Source organism: Microtus ochrogaster, unplaced genomic scaffold (assembly GCF_000317375.1).
Source record: "Microtus ochrogaster isolate Prairie Vole_2 unplaced genomic scaffold, MicOch1.0 UNK58, whole genome shotgun sequence".
Taxonomy (NCBI): domain Eukaryota; kingdom Metazoa; phylum Chordata; class Mammalia; order Rodentia; family Cricetidae; genus Microtus; species Microtus ochrogaster.
In genome coordinates, this window is record NW_004949156.1 from 1,908,574 (window position 1) to 1,927,813 (window position 19,240).

The window sequence follows — 19,240 nt, forward strand, 5'->3', positions numbered from 1 at the left end:
TTTCAAACACTTATAAATCTTACATTTTGTAAAAAAATCAATGTTATCTTAAAATTATTGAACAGAGAGTTGCACAATTATTTACAATCAGCTCAACCCGCCTTTGTAGAAATAAGCCAGGTCTAAAAGTATCACTGCCGTAATAATTTCACAGTACCTTTCGAGATTTATGCCACTTAGGTGGCAGCCATATCAGCAAAACCGAGAAGATTCAATAATTAGGAACAGCATAATCAGAACAGTAAATATAATCTACCATCAACTTCAAATAAAACTTTTTCTATTAATATATCAATATTTTCCATTCCAAACTGATAAAATAATTAGGCGGCATTATTTTCTTACTACATTATTGCTTTATTACAAAACACATATGCTTTTAAAACCTGATGTCAGGAAATTAAATTAGCGAGTTATAAGAAATAGTTCAAAATATTTGCAAAGTTCCTGATTTCACCGCGAGGCATTTGCAATGACAATTTTTGTCAGTTATGGCATTAAAGAGAGATGGTTCTCTATCATATCAGAAAACAAGAACATCTTGCTAACAGGTAATAACATTTGAAAGAGATTATTGGCTTTATTCATACATTCTTTCTATTTAGTTTTGTAAATTTATGACAGTTTCTCAAGAGGGTCCCAAATATGGAAGACATCAATTCAAAGGCAAAGTTTTATTTGGACTAGCACTCATGTTTGAGAACAGTATTCACCGTTACACAACACAGTTGCTTTTCCTTCTAGCTGAGATAACTAAATGGTACAGTATAAGAAATATAGTTGAAATCACAATATAGCACATTTTATTTTATTGAAATTGAATATATACTTAATTTCAAATGTATTTTATAAGAAAAAAATTCTCCTGGTAAATAATATTCATAATCATTGCCCAAAAATGTATACAGCTTGCCCCTCTCCCAAATTTATATACATAGTAGTCCACTTAAGAGCAGCCCTGTTATAACTTACTGCATATAATGTGCTCTTGATTTAGAAATGGGCTACCCTCAGTATATAAAATATATAGGTATGTATGTTATACGTACAGAATAAAAAAATATAAAAAGGAGAGATGAAAAAAATAACCAGAAAAAGAAAGTGTTCTATTCTGTAAGATTCAGACAGAAATCCATGATAATTAGTGAGACAGTGTAAAACACCCCCAAATTTTTAATTTTGGCAAACACTGTTCAGAAAATGTTCAAGTTATCAGAACAGCAAATCGTTATCTAATAATTCCTTAGACGTTTCCATTGAAATATTCAGTGATGTTGTGGTCTTCTAACATGTAGAAAGGAAGACATTTGATCTGTTAAAAACAAACAAGCAAAAAGCCACTCGTTGTGAAGAAGTTAATAGCAGCCCCTTCCTCAGATGTCTGCCGTGAAGAGGATCAAATCCCGGTTCACTAGCGTCTGAATATACTGGATGACCAATTCCAATGGACAGGATATGAACTCATCCTAGACCTTAGAGGGAATACCACAGGATTACAATGGAGGGCTCAGCCCCAAAGGTAACTGGCCCAACCTTAACTGTCTGTCAATGTTAAACAACAACACTAAATGTTTCTGGAGCATCCTTTCTGCTGCATTTTCTTTATTTCAAGCCATAGATCTACTTGGAGGATCATGCAGCAGGCGGTTTATGAAAAAAAAATCAGAGGCTATGAATAACGTCATTACATTATGAGACAGAAATGTCAGATTTTCTCATTATATAAAAAGCTTGCATCTTGGGAATCCATGAGGTGGTATTATTTATGGGATACCTAAAGGGGGACAAAAACCATAATAGTCAATAAAGCATATATGCATTTCAGGAGTTAATACATGCTATTTCAATTATGTGAGCTACTAATTACATACTTTCTATATAACAAATCTGTTATTTCTCTATGATGCTAAATAGTTATGGAGCAACAAAAGTAACTGGGCCAGCTCCTTAGCAAATATTACCACTATTGGTAACTAATTTCAGTATATGTCACCAAAGAAGAAGGCTTATAGATGGTGACTATGTACATTTCAGAAGTCAACTACTTTTGATATTTAATGTATAATTTAGCTTAAAGACACACTACAAGTTTTAGTTTCCATAGAGTTTAGGACTTTTCATGCTATCATAGTATCAAAAGATAAACAAAACACAACAAAATCAATGAAGGGTTTCAGCTATGATTCTTTTCCTCATCTTTTCTAGGTCATCATCATATAGCAAAAATACTCAGGATAATAAAACATTTTCTAAAACAGCCCTTATCTTTGCAAAGTTAAATTAAAGTTCTCCGGGCAATGTTTTGACTATTCTGGCAGACATCCCTCAGAAGCAAAAAGAGAAGAAATATCTGCTACTTCTGTTACATGTTTTTGTAGACAGAGCCTTTAGCATATTAGCATCAATACCGAAAATAAGGTATTGTTAGTATAGAAGTAGGTGATCTGAAAAAATTTATCCTGAGTATGCTTGAATATGAGGAATATAGAAAAGCTTATACAATCTAACTTTAAATTCTCATGCAAATAACTCAGTTTCGCATTACTTAAAATATAATCCAATGTTGTGGTGATAAAAACTTTTGGTTCATGCTTCTATATGGCATTAAACTAATGGTGCCAACTTAAAGATATGCTGGTCAGCTTTCCATAGGCACGTGTTCCTTCACATGAAGGAAGCTTAAATTTTATATCTTAAACCAAGGTCAGCCATCACCATATCGAATACAAGAATTAATCTAGCTTTTCCTCTAAATATACAAATTGAAACATAGAAGCATGTTTCAAAATAAGTAATTTCCATTTAAAATATAAACCTGAAGAAAAATTAAAGAATGGCTACAAGTAGCTTCCAAATGTCAATTATGTTTAAATTAATATTGGTGGTACTATACATTTTATAACATTCCTGAACCATTACTTTTATATGGTTATAAATAATATTCAGTAGAAACTATTCTGGAAAGAATACTTCCATTTTATTTCAACTCTAATTTACTTAACTAATAATTTAAAAGACTTCACAAAATGTATTCTTTTAACTAAAGTAAAAGTAACTGAATATCTTTCCCAGTTTTAGAGTTTTACAGAACTCAGCTAACAAGCTCTGACCAAACTTCTTGGAAGAATAGATCGACTAAGACATACTACAAAGATTTTCAGAAGTCTTGAAAAGTTATGCACATTTTAAAACCAAGACGGTTAATGCCAACCTTACAATTTAACTTTCTTCAGTCATTCTGAAATTCCTTTCAGTTAAAAATTAACATTTGTACTTTTTGCTTTTGCTTACTGCTACAGCTGACAGCAGCATGCAGACCTTCAAAGAAATCATCTGATAAAAGTGTTTCAGCAAAGTCACAGGCCTTAATTCTAACTGTCCGCAAAGATGAATTGATATAACTAATTATGCCTCTAATTGACGTCTGGTTTTTTTTTTTTAACATAGGAAAAAAGAAATACACCAAAAGCTTTCTACTGAGTTACAAACAAACACATTCAAGCTAACTACTAAAAGTTGTCTAATTGAAAGAGTAACTAACCTGAGATGTACCTTGCTCCGATTAACATTACCATGCTACTCACTATAAAAAAGCCCAAAGGCAGACTACAGAAGATACTAGGGTCACCTGTGGTCATCCAAGTAGAAGGGGATTCCAGCCAAGCAAACCAAAAGAGAGACACATAATTACAATATTTATGTTAAGAATCACATGAGAGCAAAACAAGTTATAAAAATAGCATATTCATAAAAGCTGGCAAAGAGTTACTACTTCAAATCAAAAATATAATCAATATCGAGGCTTATGAAAGTTAATGAACAATACAGATAGCATGCCACAAGTAGCCAAGAATGTAACACATATAGCCAACATCAGCTTTCCACTGGCAAAGCCAAAGAGAGCTTTTTGGGAGGCTGTTGGTTTGTGCTTTCTAGATTCTTCTCCCAATTACGGTAACTGAGCAGTACAATTCACCCAAGTGTATTAGAAAGGTTTCATTAGTCTACTTTAGATGAGTTCAAAACTCTTTTTATAAATAAGCTGGACTGAATTCGTCCTTTGACAATCCCATATATACATATGTGAAGTGCATTTTGATCACTCTGAGCTCTCACCCTCTCTAATCTCCATCCTGCCCTTAGTGGCACTCCTGCACTTCTGTAAGTACCTTTCCCACACCGAGGTCTTTTATGTTTTAAACACTGATTTGGTCTCGTGTCAAAATAGTAAATCTGGAGCACTGCTGAAGCTAAATGGTCTAATGCAACGAAATTATACTACGGAGAACAGGATTGTCTTTGTGATCCAAATTCTCCTTAAATTTAAAACTCTTGTGCCCAGGAGTTGGCAAAATGGTTCAGTGGGGAGGGGGAAAGTGCGTTCTGTGCAAACCTGGCAACCACACCTGAATTCCCAGTACCCCTCTAAAGGTGGAAGGAAAAAAAAAATCAACCCCACAAAGGAGTCCTCTGACCTATACATACATGTGTGCACACACACACTCCTCTACACACAATGAATCTAAACTATTTAGCATATTTTGGGTTGTTAAAGACTAAATCTAGGGCTTTTAAGCTACGCTTCCAGACCCCCAGAACATAAGGAAACTCCCCAGAGTTATGAAAGTACAGCTGTAATACAGGGCATCTTTCCAATCTGCCAGGTAGGGATTCCCCCGAGCACAGTTTATGTAATGTAGTCTTAAGATTGTTGTTTCTATTTTGGAAGAGGGCTTTCTTCCTCTCAGCACGTATTTCTTTTCCCTTAGAAACTGCAGTTTCAGGAGAGGTCAATAAGCTATTTTGCTTATTCGGTCACTGTCTGTTAGGTTTTCAAATGCCAAGCAAATGTTTTTATTTCCATATTTGTAAAGACCATATTTTCGTTTGATTTTAGAAAAGAAAATATCTCATTCTCTTAAAGAAAGCCATCAGCTGTAACTTACAATAACTGATTTTTTTCTGATGTCCCTACAATGAGTTCTGATATGAAAACGTCTCAGGACTGTGGCTAGGGATATAGGATACTTGCCCAGCATACACAAAGCTTAAAATGTTCAATTTCCAACACCACAAAAATGAGGTGGTAGAGTGGGAGGCATACTTTCCAGAAGTTCACAGTCATCCATGAACTACATGAACTACACAGTGAATCTGAGGCTAACTTGTACGACTTGAGACACTGTTTCAAAAAGAAGAACAAAAGAACAACAAAATGATCCCTGGAGCTCCTCTCAATTTAGGTGGTAACCATTTGATGAAGATATTTCTTCTCCAGTGGGATAACCACACATATATGTTACATAGGTATTCATATTTATATATAATAAATTCATATTTTATGTACTTATACCTATACAATATATTCAAACTAATTTGAACTATTTTCAAAGTGTTTCATGTGTTGTAAGTCCAAAGCAAAGTCATTTTAACAGACTTGCTCTAGAACTACCAAAATCCTGAGCTGGGCATGGTGGCTCACACCTATAATCCCTCCCATTTGGAAGCTGAGGCAGGAGGATCATAAGTCTGAGTCCACTCTGGGCTACCCAGTAAGATACTGCTGGGTGTGGTGGTGCATGTCTTTAATCCCAACACTCGGAGACAGAGGCAGGCAGATCTCTGTGAGTTTGAGGTCACCCTGGTCTATGTTTCATTACTATTATCTAAAATTTTAAAAATAAAGCCTGGCAGTGGTGTCACAAACTTTTAATCCCAGCACATGAGAAGCAGAGGCAAAGACAGGCAGACCTATGTGAGTTAAAGGCTAGCCTGGTCTACAGAGCAAGTTACAGGACAGGCTTCAAGCTAAAGAAAAACCTTGTCTTGAAAATTTTAAAAAAAATTAAAAAATTATGTCCTAATGTTATCTATAATATTAGTATATCGATATAAATGATTATGTTATTAATATTATTAGTTATATAATAATCATATTTAATATATTTTAATTGTTTATATTTCATTCAAACATGTTTATAAACAAAAAAATTTGGTTGCTTCAGCAATGATAACCTCTTTTGTAAATTATTGATATAATATTTTTCCCATAAGTTAAATTGAAGACAACTTTATTAGGTTAGGGTTCTATCTGTACTGCTATTATCATATAGTTTATACAGAATACAAGCTGCTATTATATATATATATTTATATTGTTTAAAGGAACACATTTAGCAAAACCTTAAATATGAATCTGAGATAATTGTACAGCTTAGAGGTACTCCTAAACACCGCACATTTCAATGTTTCCATAAAACTACTAAAATATTTTGGATCATTGGTATAACTACAACAAAAATCAAATTAAGAGCTGGGTCTGGTGGTGCAGACTTAATCTTGGAATATGGGTCAGGACAATCAGTAATTTGAAGGACTGGCTGGCCTCCAGCATGAGTCCAAGGGCCTCCTGAATGAAATCCTGAAATGAAGTCCTCTCTCAAGATATAAAGTAAAAATATGGCTGGACAGAATGGAATCCATTACTCTGTAAGTTATTTTTTTAAAGAATGAATATAAAATATATAAAAAGAAAAAAAAGGAGAGCTGAGATATGGCACTCGCCAATGTGTATGCCCTAGGTTCAATCTTTAGTACTGAAAAATAATTGAAACTTGACAAATGAAATACCCTTACTATTGATGCTGGCAGCACAAAATAAAGAGATGTAAAAATTTAAGGCTGGGCATAATGGCATACATCTGTAATCCCAACAGACACGGGGACAACAAGATCCCAGGTTCAAGCTTCTACACAGTAAGTTCAGAGCCGGCTTGGGCTATAGAAAAATTAAACTAAAAATATTTCTTAAAAAATTCAAATTTTGTTTTCTTTTTTCATTTTTTCAAGTATTGAAAATTCATTGACAATAAGGAACATAAATGAAAAATGATCCATTGCTTTTATGGAAATATTGAAGTTAATATTATATTTTTAACAGGTAGTAAAGAAAAATGTGTCTACAAGCTGTAGAGAAGGAAAGAGGAAGCCAGGATGGTTGTATCATTAACAAAAATTCAACTAGTCCAAGAAATCACACACCCAGCTTTGCATAGCATTGACTTAGGGGATTAAGCAAAGTAATCAGAGTCCACATTTGTTCTGGCTGGCATAGCAACCAGGAGGGTGCTAAAGAGTAGTGTTTCTGAAATGTAATTGTCACGGGTCTCAAAATTGGAGTCTTAGCAAAAATGAGTTAATCCTTCATCTTAGCAAGGCAAGATGAGCGTGAGCCTGTGGTATGCATGAGACTTAACAAACAAATATTTAACAAAAATAGAAAGGAAAAAAAGAGGCCCAGTCTCAAAACCAAAAGCATATTAAATTTGCTTAAGAGGAGAAGGGAACAATTTTAATAAGGAACATCTAGGGCTAAAACATACAGATCACAGTGAATTAGAAGTGTCTCCTAAAAGCCACAAGTGTTAAAACTGGTTCTATACTCACTGTAAGCTGGGAAGCCAAATAATACTTCATTTATGAACTCTTCCCTAATAAAGTATGCCATTCATTTTACTCCATATCTTGACTAGATAAGGACTGTAATCCTGAATCAAAGGCAGCCTAGAGCTATTTAAGCTGTTTACTAAACCTGAATACTTTCTTGCCTAAGTGATTTGAAAAATAAAAATGTTCTCTATTTTGTGCTAATAGCATCTCAATTACAAAACTTCCAACTTGCTATATTTAGTTTACTTCCTCTTGCTGAGTTCATAGGAATTCACACTTCAAAATGGTTTACTCAACCTGAATATTTTGGTTAAGTGTCTAGGACTGAATATACTTCTCTGTTGCTTCAGGTGATAACGAAAGCCTCCCAAAAAGGTAAATGTGATCAGGGAGAGGGAAAATAAAAGAGTCTAGTTGATTTTTTTCATTAAGGAAGGAACCAGAAGTAATAATTTTACTTTTGGAAAATTCAGTTATTCATTGACATGCCGGGCAGAAATCAACAGGCTCCAGTGAGGTGCACATAGTAAATAGTAGTTTCCATCTTTGTTTCAAATGTGAGGAACACTAGATATAGGATAACCCTTTTCTTCAGAGTGGCCTGGCTTAGTACAAGCATCCAGATACTTCAATAAGTAAGCACTAAGAAAAAATATCAATAATAAAATAACAACTGTCAATAACAGCCAGTAAAGACATTTTACCACTTTCTGGAGACTGAGTTGTAACCCAACCAATGGACTTCATCACAGCTTTCTTCCAGGTGGAGTAACGGATTTCACTTTCTAGAATTAAAATCAGAGGAACCATGCATGAGATGTAGTCTGTGGAGGTGGTCAAAGTTGAACACTTAAAGTTTACTCAGCGGTCCTAATAGCTCAGGTTCAACCACAGTGAGTCTTTACTGGATGGCAGACTTGGTAACTCACACCTGGTGGTGACTGGCAGGGAGCTCATGAGATGCTTCGAGGCCAGAGGAAGGATGTGTGATGGCAGTTTAGCAGGAGGCCAAGGCAGGCTATCTGCTGTGAAGACAAACTAGTCACCAGAAAGTCGGGGTGATCTGAAAAGGAAAATCCTATTGCTTTGCTTTTTCTTCTTTTGGGGGGTGGTTGACATGGAGAGAGAGGTAAAGTACGATGTGGACAAATCAGATTTGATTTTGTTCCAGTTGAAGGAATTAGCAAATATTGATTGCTCACAAGATTCAAATCATAACTACCCCATCCCTAGCATCTTAAGGTAGAATTTTTAAGGTGAAAATATAAAAAGTCCACGAAAATGAACAATGATGCTGCCCTCCTGCATAGGACTAGTTAATGGAGTATATTTCCCTTCTCGCTTTGTTTAGTTTTCCCCCGAGACCATGTTGTCCTTGCTGGCCTATGATCTGCCTGCCTCTGTCTCCTGAGCACTGGGATTATAGGTGTCACCCCATCTGGCTTTCCCTTCTCAAGTAAAAGAACAAACACCCTAAAAAATCTAAAAGCTGTCATTGGCAGCTTGTCAGGCTAGTTTTTTTGTTTATTTTGTAATTGAAGTAGTAGTATCATTCTCCTAAATAATATAGAGAGGACCCATTTCCCCTCATTCATTCTTGCTGGGGAAACCCAATGTGCTTAGCAGTCGACAAATCAAAGGGTAAAAATTTCCCCACATGAAGTTTATTTTCAATGTACTCCATTAAAAGATTTATTCTATATTTGTATTCTACATGCTAATATTCAATTAAACCAGCACTGTTTTTGAAGATGTTTTCTTTTTTTCCATTGTATATTTATGTCCTCTTTGTCAATTGGTGTGTGGATTTATATCTGGGTCTTTGATTCCATTCCATTGATTAACCTGTCTGTTTTTATGCTAAGACCATGCAGATTTTATTACTATAGCTCTATAGTAGAGCTTGAAATCAGGGATGGTGGATACCTCTAGAAGTTCTTTTATAGTACAGGACTGTTTTAACTATCCTTTTTTGTTTTTTGATATGAAGTTGAGTATTGTTCTTTCAAGGTCTGTAAAGAATTGTGTTGGAATTTGGTGGGGATTGCTTTTAGTTTGTATAGATTGCTTCGGGTAAGATGGTCATTTTTTTCTGTGTTAATTCTACCAATCCATGAGCATGAAAGATCTCTCCATCTTCTGAAATCTTCTCCAATTTCTTTCTTCAAAGAGTTGAAGTTCTTGTCATACAGATCTTTCATTTGCTTGGTTGGAGTTATCTCAAGATATTTTCTATTATTTGTGGCTATTGTGATGATGTTATTTCCCTGATTTCGTTCTCAGCCCATTTGTCATTTTGTATAAAGGATGGCTACTGATTTTTTGAGTTAAGGTGTTTGTCAGCTTAAGGAGTTCCCTGTAGAATTTTGGGGGTTGCCTTTGTATACTATTATATCATACCCTAATAGTAATACTTTGCCTTCTTCCTTTCCAATTTGTATCCACTTGATCTCCTTTGGTTGTCTTATGGCACTAGCTGGAACTACAAGTACTATATTGAATAGATATGTAGAGAGTGAACAGTCTTGTCTTATTCCTGATTTTAGTGGAATCACTAAATTAAATGGAGTTTTTCTCCATTTAATTTGATGTTTTAATTTGATGTTGGTTGTGGGCTTGCTGGAAAATGCCTTTATTATATTTAGGTATGTCCCTTGTATCCCTGACCTCTCCAAGACTTTTATCATGAAGGGATGTTGGATTTTGTCGAAGACTTTTTCAGCATCTAATGAAATGATCATTTTTTTCTTTCAGATTGTTTATATGATGAAATACACTGACAGATTTTCTAGTGTTGAACCATCCATGCATCTCTGGGATGAAGCCTACATGATCATGCTTGATGATCTTTTTGATGTGTTCTTAGATTTGGGTTTGTGAGTATTTTATTGAGTGTTTTTGCATTACTGTTCATTAGGGAAACTAGTCTGTAAATCTCTTTCTTTGCTGAACCTGTGTGGGGTTTGGGTATCAGGATGACTGTGGCCTTATAAAATGAATTTGGCAATGTTCCTTCTGTTTCTATGTTGTGGAATAATTTGAAGAGAACTGACAGCTCTTCTTGGGAAATCCTGGAGAAGAGGGAATCCTTCTTTGGATTGTAGGAATCAGAGAGGTCAAGACACCAGAGGAACATAGCCCACAAAATCAACTAACCAGGGCTCACAGGGTCTCATAGAGAATCTACCAACAATCAGAAACCCTGCATTGGTCCGACCTACATTCTCTGCATATATGTTACAGTGTGCAGCTTGATGTTATTGTGGGACTCTTAATAGTGGATGGGGACTGTCTCTGACTCTTTTGCCTGCTCTTGGGACCCTCTTCCTCCTACTGGGTTGCCTCATCCAACCTTAATATGAAGGGATGTGCCTAGTTTTCTTATGACTTGACATGCCATGCTTGGTTGATATCCTTGTGAGGCCTGCCCTTTCTGAAGGGAAAGGAGGTGTGATGGATCTGGGAGAGGAAATGGGTAGGGGAACTAGAATTATTTTTTTTTAAAGTTTTATTCTTTAACTATACCTTCAGCATTGATCTGAGGTTCAAACCGCTCCATTGTTACAGCTGACAAATCCTCAGGTTCAAGACTCCAAACACCAACACCCTCTGCAGCTCCAGCTGCCATGGCAGCTCCTAAAGCAGTCGTTTCGGGCATGGATGGTTTCACTGAGAGGAGAAAGCTATGTCAAGAATTTTGTAGTTATACATGCCTGAAGGATCAGTTCTTCCCAACATTATTACTTCTGGGGTTTAAAGGAGTGAAGGATTACTAACCTACTGGAATATACAGAATGTCTGCTTGTAGCTGCATAAGAATTTTATTGCTGGTCATTCCTCCATCTACCTGCAAATGACTGAGTGGAATTCCACAGTCGCGGTTCATGGCATCCAAAATCTTAAATAAACCAATGCAATTAGCATGATGAGACTACTTCACAGTAATATGTCTAAAAACGGCAACCCCTCACACACAAACCTGGGAGTATTTCTCAAAGCCAGCAAGAATGAAACTGAGACACTGTATTCTGTTCTTCCGAACCCTCCTCGATCTGGTTGCAACCAACCTTTTCTGGCTTCATGCTTCCTTACCCACCCTCCTACTCAGTAAGCTAAGCATTCGATTTGGCATCTTCGTCTCCTGTGCTGATGTCTACATTTGTGTTCTTTCCTTTGCCTAATATGTACTGCTTACTCTACTACCTAGCCTTCTCTCCAACATAAGATGCCCAGTGGGTAGTGATAAGGGTATTTATAAGATAATGAGACTTGGCAGAGGAGAGAGGGCACACTTGTATTTAGAGTACTGTTTATGTAGGCTTCAGTTTTCAATTGGGAACACTTTAAGTACTTAATAAATTTAAGGCATAAATATATAATGAGTATTTAATTTAAGGGTGATAAAAAGGATCAAGCATAAGAAAAATAGGCTTATATTCATTACCTCTCGGGTTTGGAAACAAACGGCTTCTAATGCAGCAAAAGCAATATGACATTTATTGGTGAACTGAGTGAGTCCACAGATGATCCTAAAATACACACAAAAGATTTTCAGACTAGAAGGATATAAATAAATCAATGATTCTTTTTTCTTCCCCAGCTTCTGGCTTACAGTCCTTTTGCCCTCTCTCTTTCCATGGCCCCTCCTTCTTTGGGGAGGGGGTGTAGCTGTCCCATTTATAACTGAGCACTTTATTGACGCTTCTTTTCTGTATTAACCACCTCTTCCCTGATGAGGACTGAGAGATGCACTAATCTATGGGTATAGAGACAATGACTTAAAGGAATGCTCTGTCACTTGATTGATCTTATGTCCCAACAATGTAAAGAGTGAACTCAATAGACAGAAATGTAGGCAGGAAAGAAAATTGAATATATTCACTGAGTAGTTCAGAATGTCCTTATAGTCCGTAACCCTATATCCACAGGTGGCAATAGCTGTGATCTAACAGAACAGATGATATTAACATAAAATCAAATCACATTCATTTAGATGATAGTGTGCTCAATGTACAGGTAAAAGTAGAAAAAAATTTTAGTTACTAATTTAGTAAACAACCAAGACCTTTCAATACATATCGTCAGCCCTATTCTTCTTTCAGTATTGCCATTAATTTTTATTAGCATATTAGTTAAACCTAATGAGATTCATTATGGTATTTTCATACATTTACATAGTGTTTTTTGAACATATTCAATCTATTATCGCTTACTCTTAATAATCCCCTTTCTCTACTTTCATTTCTTTTATTATCATTTACTTTTCAATTAATACATAATAACTGTGCATATTAATGAAGTGTTGTTAGAGGTTTGGAGACATGTATATATAATGTGCAATGAGGCAAGCCTAGCACTCCATGCATTTATCTTATCTTTGTAATAGGAACATTCAATAGCCTCTTTTCTAGCCATTTTAAAATATGTAACAAATTACTTGTAACTATAGACATACTTACCCTCTTGCACTGGGCTCCCAATAAGGTGCATATAACCCTGAAAATGCTGGAACAAAGTAGCACCCATAAGAAGTACCTACTTCTTTAGCAAGTTTTTCTAGTATTAAAAAGGGGAAAGAAAGGCAAAGGGAAAATCAAATCAGTATCTTGCTTCGCTAAATAAACATATATACTTTCAAATTTACATCAGGATCTTTCATTTCTAGTTCATTAGTAGTAAAGTGTTGATGGGGGATTCCCCTCTGTATGCTGTGAATACCATTGGTTAATAAACTGGCTTGGCCTGATAGGATAGAACAGAGCTAGGATGGGAAAACTAAACTGAATGCTGGGAGAAGAAAGGTGACGTTTGGAGAAGGGGAAGCCATGCATTCCCACCCGAGATAGACGCTTGAACTTTACCCAGTAAACCATAGCCTTGTGGCAATATATGATTACTAGAAATGGGTTAAATTAAGATTTAAGAGTTAGTCAAAAAGAATCTAGAGCTAACTGGCCAAGCAGTGACTTAATTAATATAGTTTTTGTGTGATTATTTCGGGAGTCTGGGCGGCTGGGAAACAACAACAACAAAGTGTCACTAATTACAAAAAAATTATAACAAAGTGTCACTAATTACAAAAAAATTACAACAAAGTGTCACTAATTACAAAAAATTACAACGAAGTGTCACTAATTACAAAAAATTACAACAAAGTGTCACTAATTACAAAAATTACAACAAAGTGTCACTAATTACAAAAAATTACAATAAAGTGTCACTAATTACAAAAGAGTGCTAAATAAGAACAATAAGAACATTTCCCCTTCATTGACTGCCCCCACCAAAAAATGAGCTCAAGAAACTGGATTCATTTCCTTTAGGTATTTTTGTTCATTTCCATGTGTATGTTTGTTGTATGTGTGTACACAGTGAGGGTGTGCATGCATGTAGATGCCCGAGGTCAACGTCAATGCTTGGAACTTGGGAGATGTCCATCTTGTTCGTTAAGACAATGCTTTTCACTGGCCTAGAACATGCCACAAATGCTAGAATGTTGAGAGAGCCAGCCCTAAGAGTCCACACGTCTGTAGCTACCGGCCTTGGGATTAGATATAGAAGCCAGCAAGCTTGTTTTTTTTTTTCCCAACAGATTCTGGGGACCAAACTCAGACCCCTGTTCTTGCACTGCAAACACTTTACCTACTGCCCCCAGCCCCATTTCCATGATTTTGAAATTCTTTGACTAGGAGATGAGGTGGTTTTGCCTCTGGCGCCTAACCAGAAATGCATTTCTGGTTGTCTTACTTCAGGAGGCAAGGTAAAATAGGTAGATGACTAGCTGTGTTCAAACAATTACCCATAAACTGAATACAGCCACACTAATAATTTATAAGTACCAGTGTTTCACCGTTCACTCTAACCCAGAAGTTAGTGCTCCTTCTCATCAGATAAAGGTAATTACACTGCTCTACCTGCCGAGCTAGGCAGCACTCTTTGGTGTTCAATTTCATGCATGAGTCATTTTTATGTCCCATCTCACCACTTTATTAATACCCACCACAAATTACGCCAATTCATTGTGCAATCAGTCTTCATAAAATAGTCTTTTCTGGATAGATCAAATTTACATAAGGGGTCTTACATAATTCATAGAGCAGGGTAGTGGCAAAGTAAGTATTTACAGATTGCAGGGACAAAATATTAACATTTTTCATTCATTCTTTGGATGTTTTCCTTTGAAACTTAGTCTTGCTATATGTGGCTGTGGCTGCCCTGTAACTTGCTATGTAGACCAGGGTGGCCCAGAACTCATAGAGATCCTATTTTACATTTTAACTTCTTACAAAACATACTCACCAATTTCCTCTGAGGACTTAATAATTCCAAGGTTGTCTCTTAGCCAGCGGATTACAGCACCAGCTATAGCTACAGAACCCTAAGAGAAAAGGAATCCAAGATAGAATATATGTTGCCACTAGTAAGATCATTCTGTCCTTTCTAGTATGTCTGATAGTTTCAAGTGGAGAATCTTCAAACAATTCTATTTGGGGGTCCCTACAAATACGAAAAACTATGATTTCTCATACAAACCATTTTACCTAGACCATGAAGTAGTGGACTTTTCCAGTGCACCCTCGAACCTATCCTAATAGGTGGCCATTCATATTTTGAGCAGTTTCATCTTTGTATAACATGATAAGCTACTTATGCATAGTGTCACCTATTAAAAAAACCTTACATCATCCACAAAACTACTGCAATGAGACACACTAAAAATGTAAGTATATTTTATGTATCTAATAGCACAGGAAAAAAATCTAGCGAAGACATACGTGATTATTCTTTGAAATCAATCATGTGTCACATGGATAAGGCAGTGGGTTAGATCTCTAGTATCGCTCCTACACCCAGTCAATTTCCAGGGGATTGGGAGGGGAAAATAAGGGTAAAAATGTAATTTTAGTCACATGTGAGTTGAGATTTTAGTACTTAATTGCTATGTGATCGCAAATAAATTATCTAGGCTTACTGAGCTCCATTTTTTAACCTACAGAATGATGGTAACTATTACAATACTTATCTAAACAACCTACCATGCCTCTTACTATGAGAATACATGTCAAGGTCCTTACTAAGCATAAATACTAGCTTCATTAATCTTTGTCAGTAGCATATCCTATGATTACATGTATATGAAATGGCCAAGATCAGTAAACTCATTGAGAAAAGAAGTAGATTAATAGCTGCTTAGGTCTGAATGGGGCAGGGTTGGATGGTATGGGATAGAGCTGTAATAGGGCTTTTCTTTAGGATTATGAAGCATTTTGGAGTTGTGCTGTTGTTTGCAGAAATATATGACTTTATGAGAAACAACAGATTCATATACACGACAAAGGTAAATTTGGGGCTAGAATTGTAGCTTGTTGGTAGAGTAATTTGACTAGCATACACAAGGCCCTAGTTTTCATTCCAGAACCACAAAATAAAAAAAGAGAAAGGTAGAGAATATTACCAAAAAAAGAGATGTTTTGGTGCTTGGGCTATATCTCAATAAAGCAATTATGAAAATGTATTAGACCAAGGGTTTAGCCCTGTGGCAGAGAGCTTGTCTAGCATGTTTAAGGTCCTAGGTTCAACCCCAAATCCTACAAAAACAGACGAACAAACATATCCTGAAGGCAGAAAATACATCAAAACAATATTTAAAGATTCAAATTTATTGCTCTGAAGTCCCAACCATAAAATGACTGAGTCATTCCACACCAAATATCAGATGACAGTAAGGTAAGAACCTGTTACCAGAGCAACTACATGAATTGCACGTCGTCCTACTGACCATCATGTTGCAATCTATAATTCCAGCACTTGGGGAACGGAGTGAGAATAATCAGTAGTTCAAGGCCACCCTAGACCAGTTAGTTACTTAGAGGTCAGCTTGAACATGAGGTCCTCCCTTAAATTAAGAAAAAACACTGTAGAAATGGTCCAGAGGTTGAGTACCAGCTGTTATTTCAGAGAACCCAGGTTTGCTTCCCAAAAAACAGATGACAGCTTACAACCATCTGAACCTAAGTCTCAGGTGACCCAAGGCCCTCTTCTGGCCTCCTTGGATACTGTAAAAAAGTATGCAGGCAAAATACTCATATATATGCATATATACACACATATATATGTATGTATATATGTGTGTGTGTTAAATAATATTATGTTAAATATAGAAATATATAAAAATATAAATATAACATTATTTAATATATGCAAATATATGCTAAATAAATAAACAAAATAAAACCAACCAACCAAATGTTCCTTCTTGATGTCAGTTGCCAAAACGCAAATGAATCAGAGAATATAGTGATTTACTCCACCAGGTTCTATGAGAAGTCACTATATATCACCACAAAGAATAACACAGTTTTTCCTTATACAATAGCTTTATATGCAAAATTATTAAATGGTAAAGTAAATAAAAATAAAATCAAAATTAAAGTATATTTAACTCAACACGTTAATGTAAAATTTAAACTTGTCATCAATATTCAAATCACTGAGTTCTTTTTTGTACTGAGTTTAAAATCTAAACTACGATTTATCAAATTATTATTATTACTATTAACATGTGTGTGTTCACACACCCCTGCTACAGTATGGGTGTGGAGGGACCACTTTCTGGAGTCACAAGATGGCTCATAAGGTAAAGGATCTTGCCACCAAGCCTGTTATGCAGAGTTCCATCCCTGTGACTCACATGGCAGCGGTGAGAATTGACCTCCCACATGCCATGCCATGCCATGCAGCTACATTAATAAACGAACGTAATAGAAAGGGAAAAAGAATGCAGCCGGGTATGGTGGCACACAGAGGCTAACCTGGGGTACCTAAGATCCTGTTGAGAAACAAAAGTGACAAGAAACAGCAAGGTGACAACTACAGTTGTCATTACCTCAGTTAAAGCAAACGCTTTCAAAAGTCCAAAGCCACAAGGTGACTCAGTAGATGAAGGCACCAACTACCAAGCCTGAGCCAACTCCCAGAATCTACATACTAGAGAGAAGGCTGTCCTATGAGTCCGCCTGCACTGTGGCACGTGTGCTCACAGCCACTTGATAAAGCTTCGCTTTTCAGGAGTCAAGGAATGTCTCACTGAAGAAGTCCAGTGAGTAAGTGACAATAAAAGTAGCTAAAATACGTTTCTGAAACAAGAATAGAATGTTTGTATCTTGATATAATGTACAGTATGGTTTAGACTTTAAAGAAATGAATAAAAATGAGATAAACCTCTTAAAATTGAAATGCAAAGCATGTAAGGGTATTGGAGAGATGGTTAGCGGCTAAGAGCATTCGCTGCTCTTCCAGACCCATGTTGTTTCCGGCACTCACATCAGCTGGCTCACAACCACCTGCAACTGGGGCCCCAAGTCATCTGCGCCCTCTTCTGGCCTCTTTGAGCACCTGCTGAAACTTACACAGACAAACACACATGAACATGTGTTTAATAAATTCATTAAAATGAATCTGAAAAAGACACGTGGTCTTCAGAATTCAGAGGCAGGAGGCAAAATAGAGCATAATGTTTTGAAGTTGCACAGGAAAAGAGAGTACAGAAGAAACCAACAGTGTTTTCTCAAGCTATCACAAATTGCATCCCAAATACACAGATGCAACTTTGCAATGTCTCACCTACAAACAGGCCCTAGGGCTGTCTCAATGCACTGGGAGAGGTGCATGTAAGCATATAAACATCACCAGCTGCACTTGACGGAAGACTCAATAGAAAATTGAGGAGGTATTAAAAAAGTGAAAGATAACAGGACAAGGTGAATGTATTAGTTACATTAGGCTGGCATTGCTGGCTAGCAAGCCCTACAAAACCACTTGTCTGTGCCAAGAACAAACCACAATGCCCAATTGTTTTTCACATGGGTTCTGAGGATCAAACTCCAGTCCTCATGCTTCTAAAGAAAGCACCTTTACAATTAAGCTACCCCCTCCATCCAAGAATGGACATTACAAAAGTCCATACAATCTTTATTAATGGCATATGTTCATATTCTTCATTGATGTAGTTTTGGTAATTCCTCATGTTTATGTTCTTTTGTGATTCCCGGGTACAATGGAACCCCCTAACTTGCTTCTAGTCAAAGGTGAAGGATTATGCAAAGATGCATGTGGTTAGGTGACATAAGACCACTGCTTTCCTCTCTCTGGGACTCCCCCTTTCCCTTTATTCTTTGAGGAAGCTGAGGGCCAAGTTGAGAAGGCACGGAAGCTACCAGTGACCTCTCGAAGCTGAGAGTGGTCTCTAGCTGAGAGCTAGAAAGAAGCTGAAGCCCTTTGTAGAAGCAGGAACTAGACTCTGCCAAAAATCCTTTCTCAGGCTGACAGCAGCTGAAATGCCAGATAAGCCAAAGCCTCGGTCCACACCTAACTACAGCCTTTTGAGATACTGGATAGAATACCCAGAACTGAGTGGAAATAATTCTGTGCTATTTGATGTCACTCAACCTGGTGGTAATATGGCGATCTATCAAATAATTGGCTACTACAGAGGCATCCACCTAAAATGGACAATCTTGCACAAGAAAGATAAAAATCTCGGAGACAATAAATAGTAACGTGATAATCACGACGTAGAGGTAGACAAAGAAGCAAGTAAACGAATATAAAGAAGCCTCTAACACTTATGTGTAAAAAAAGAAAAATACGGGCTTAACATAGGATTTAGTTTTTTTTACGTTCTTTTATAGGATAGAGGGATGGAGAAAACAGTCTGGCCTCTGAAAGTCTATGATGGGGTTCAGCAAGTACTCAGACAAGCTGTCCTCTGACCTTATATCCATGCTATGTC

The 19,240-nt window shown here is 36.5% G+C and overlaps 1 protein-coding gene across 2 annotated transcripts in view; it reads right to left on the reverse strand.

Moving 5' to 3' along the window:
• Nucleotides 1–1,597: 1,597 nt before the first annotated feature.
• Gk (glycerol kinase) overlaps nucleotides 1,598–19,240 on the reverse strand; it is an 80,226-nt gene continuing 62,583 nt past the window's right edge. For both annotated transcript variants that reach the window (XM_005369737.2, XM_013354670.2), the window contains exons 14-21: nucleotides 14,749–14,827; nucleotides 12,909–13,005; nucleotides 11,894–11,978; nucleotides 11,227–11,347; nucleotides 10,975–11,118; nucleotides 8,154–8,234; nucleotides 3,542–3,628; nucleotides 1,598–1,774 (exon numbers count right to left, since the gene is read on the reverse strand). In XM_005369737.2, the coding sequence (XP_005369794.1) occupies nucleotides 1,764–1,774; nucleotides 3,542–3,628; nucleotides 8,154–8,234; nucleotides 10,975–11,118; nucleotides 11,227–11,347; nucleotides 11,894–11,978; nucleotides 12,909–13,005; nucleotides 14,749–14,827 (705 nt within the window). In that variant the 3' untranslated portion in view covers nucleotides 1,598–1,763. The remainder of the gene's footprint in view (nucleotides 1,775–3,541; nucleotides 3,629–8,153; nucleotides 8,235–10,974; nucleotides 11,119–11,226; nucleotides 11,348–11,893; nucleotides 11,979–12,908; nucleotides 13,006–14,748; nucleotides 14,828–19,240) is intronic.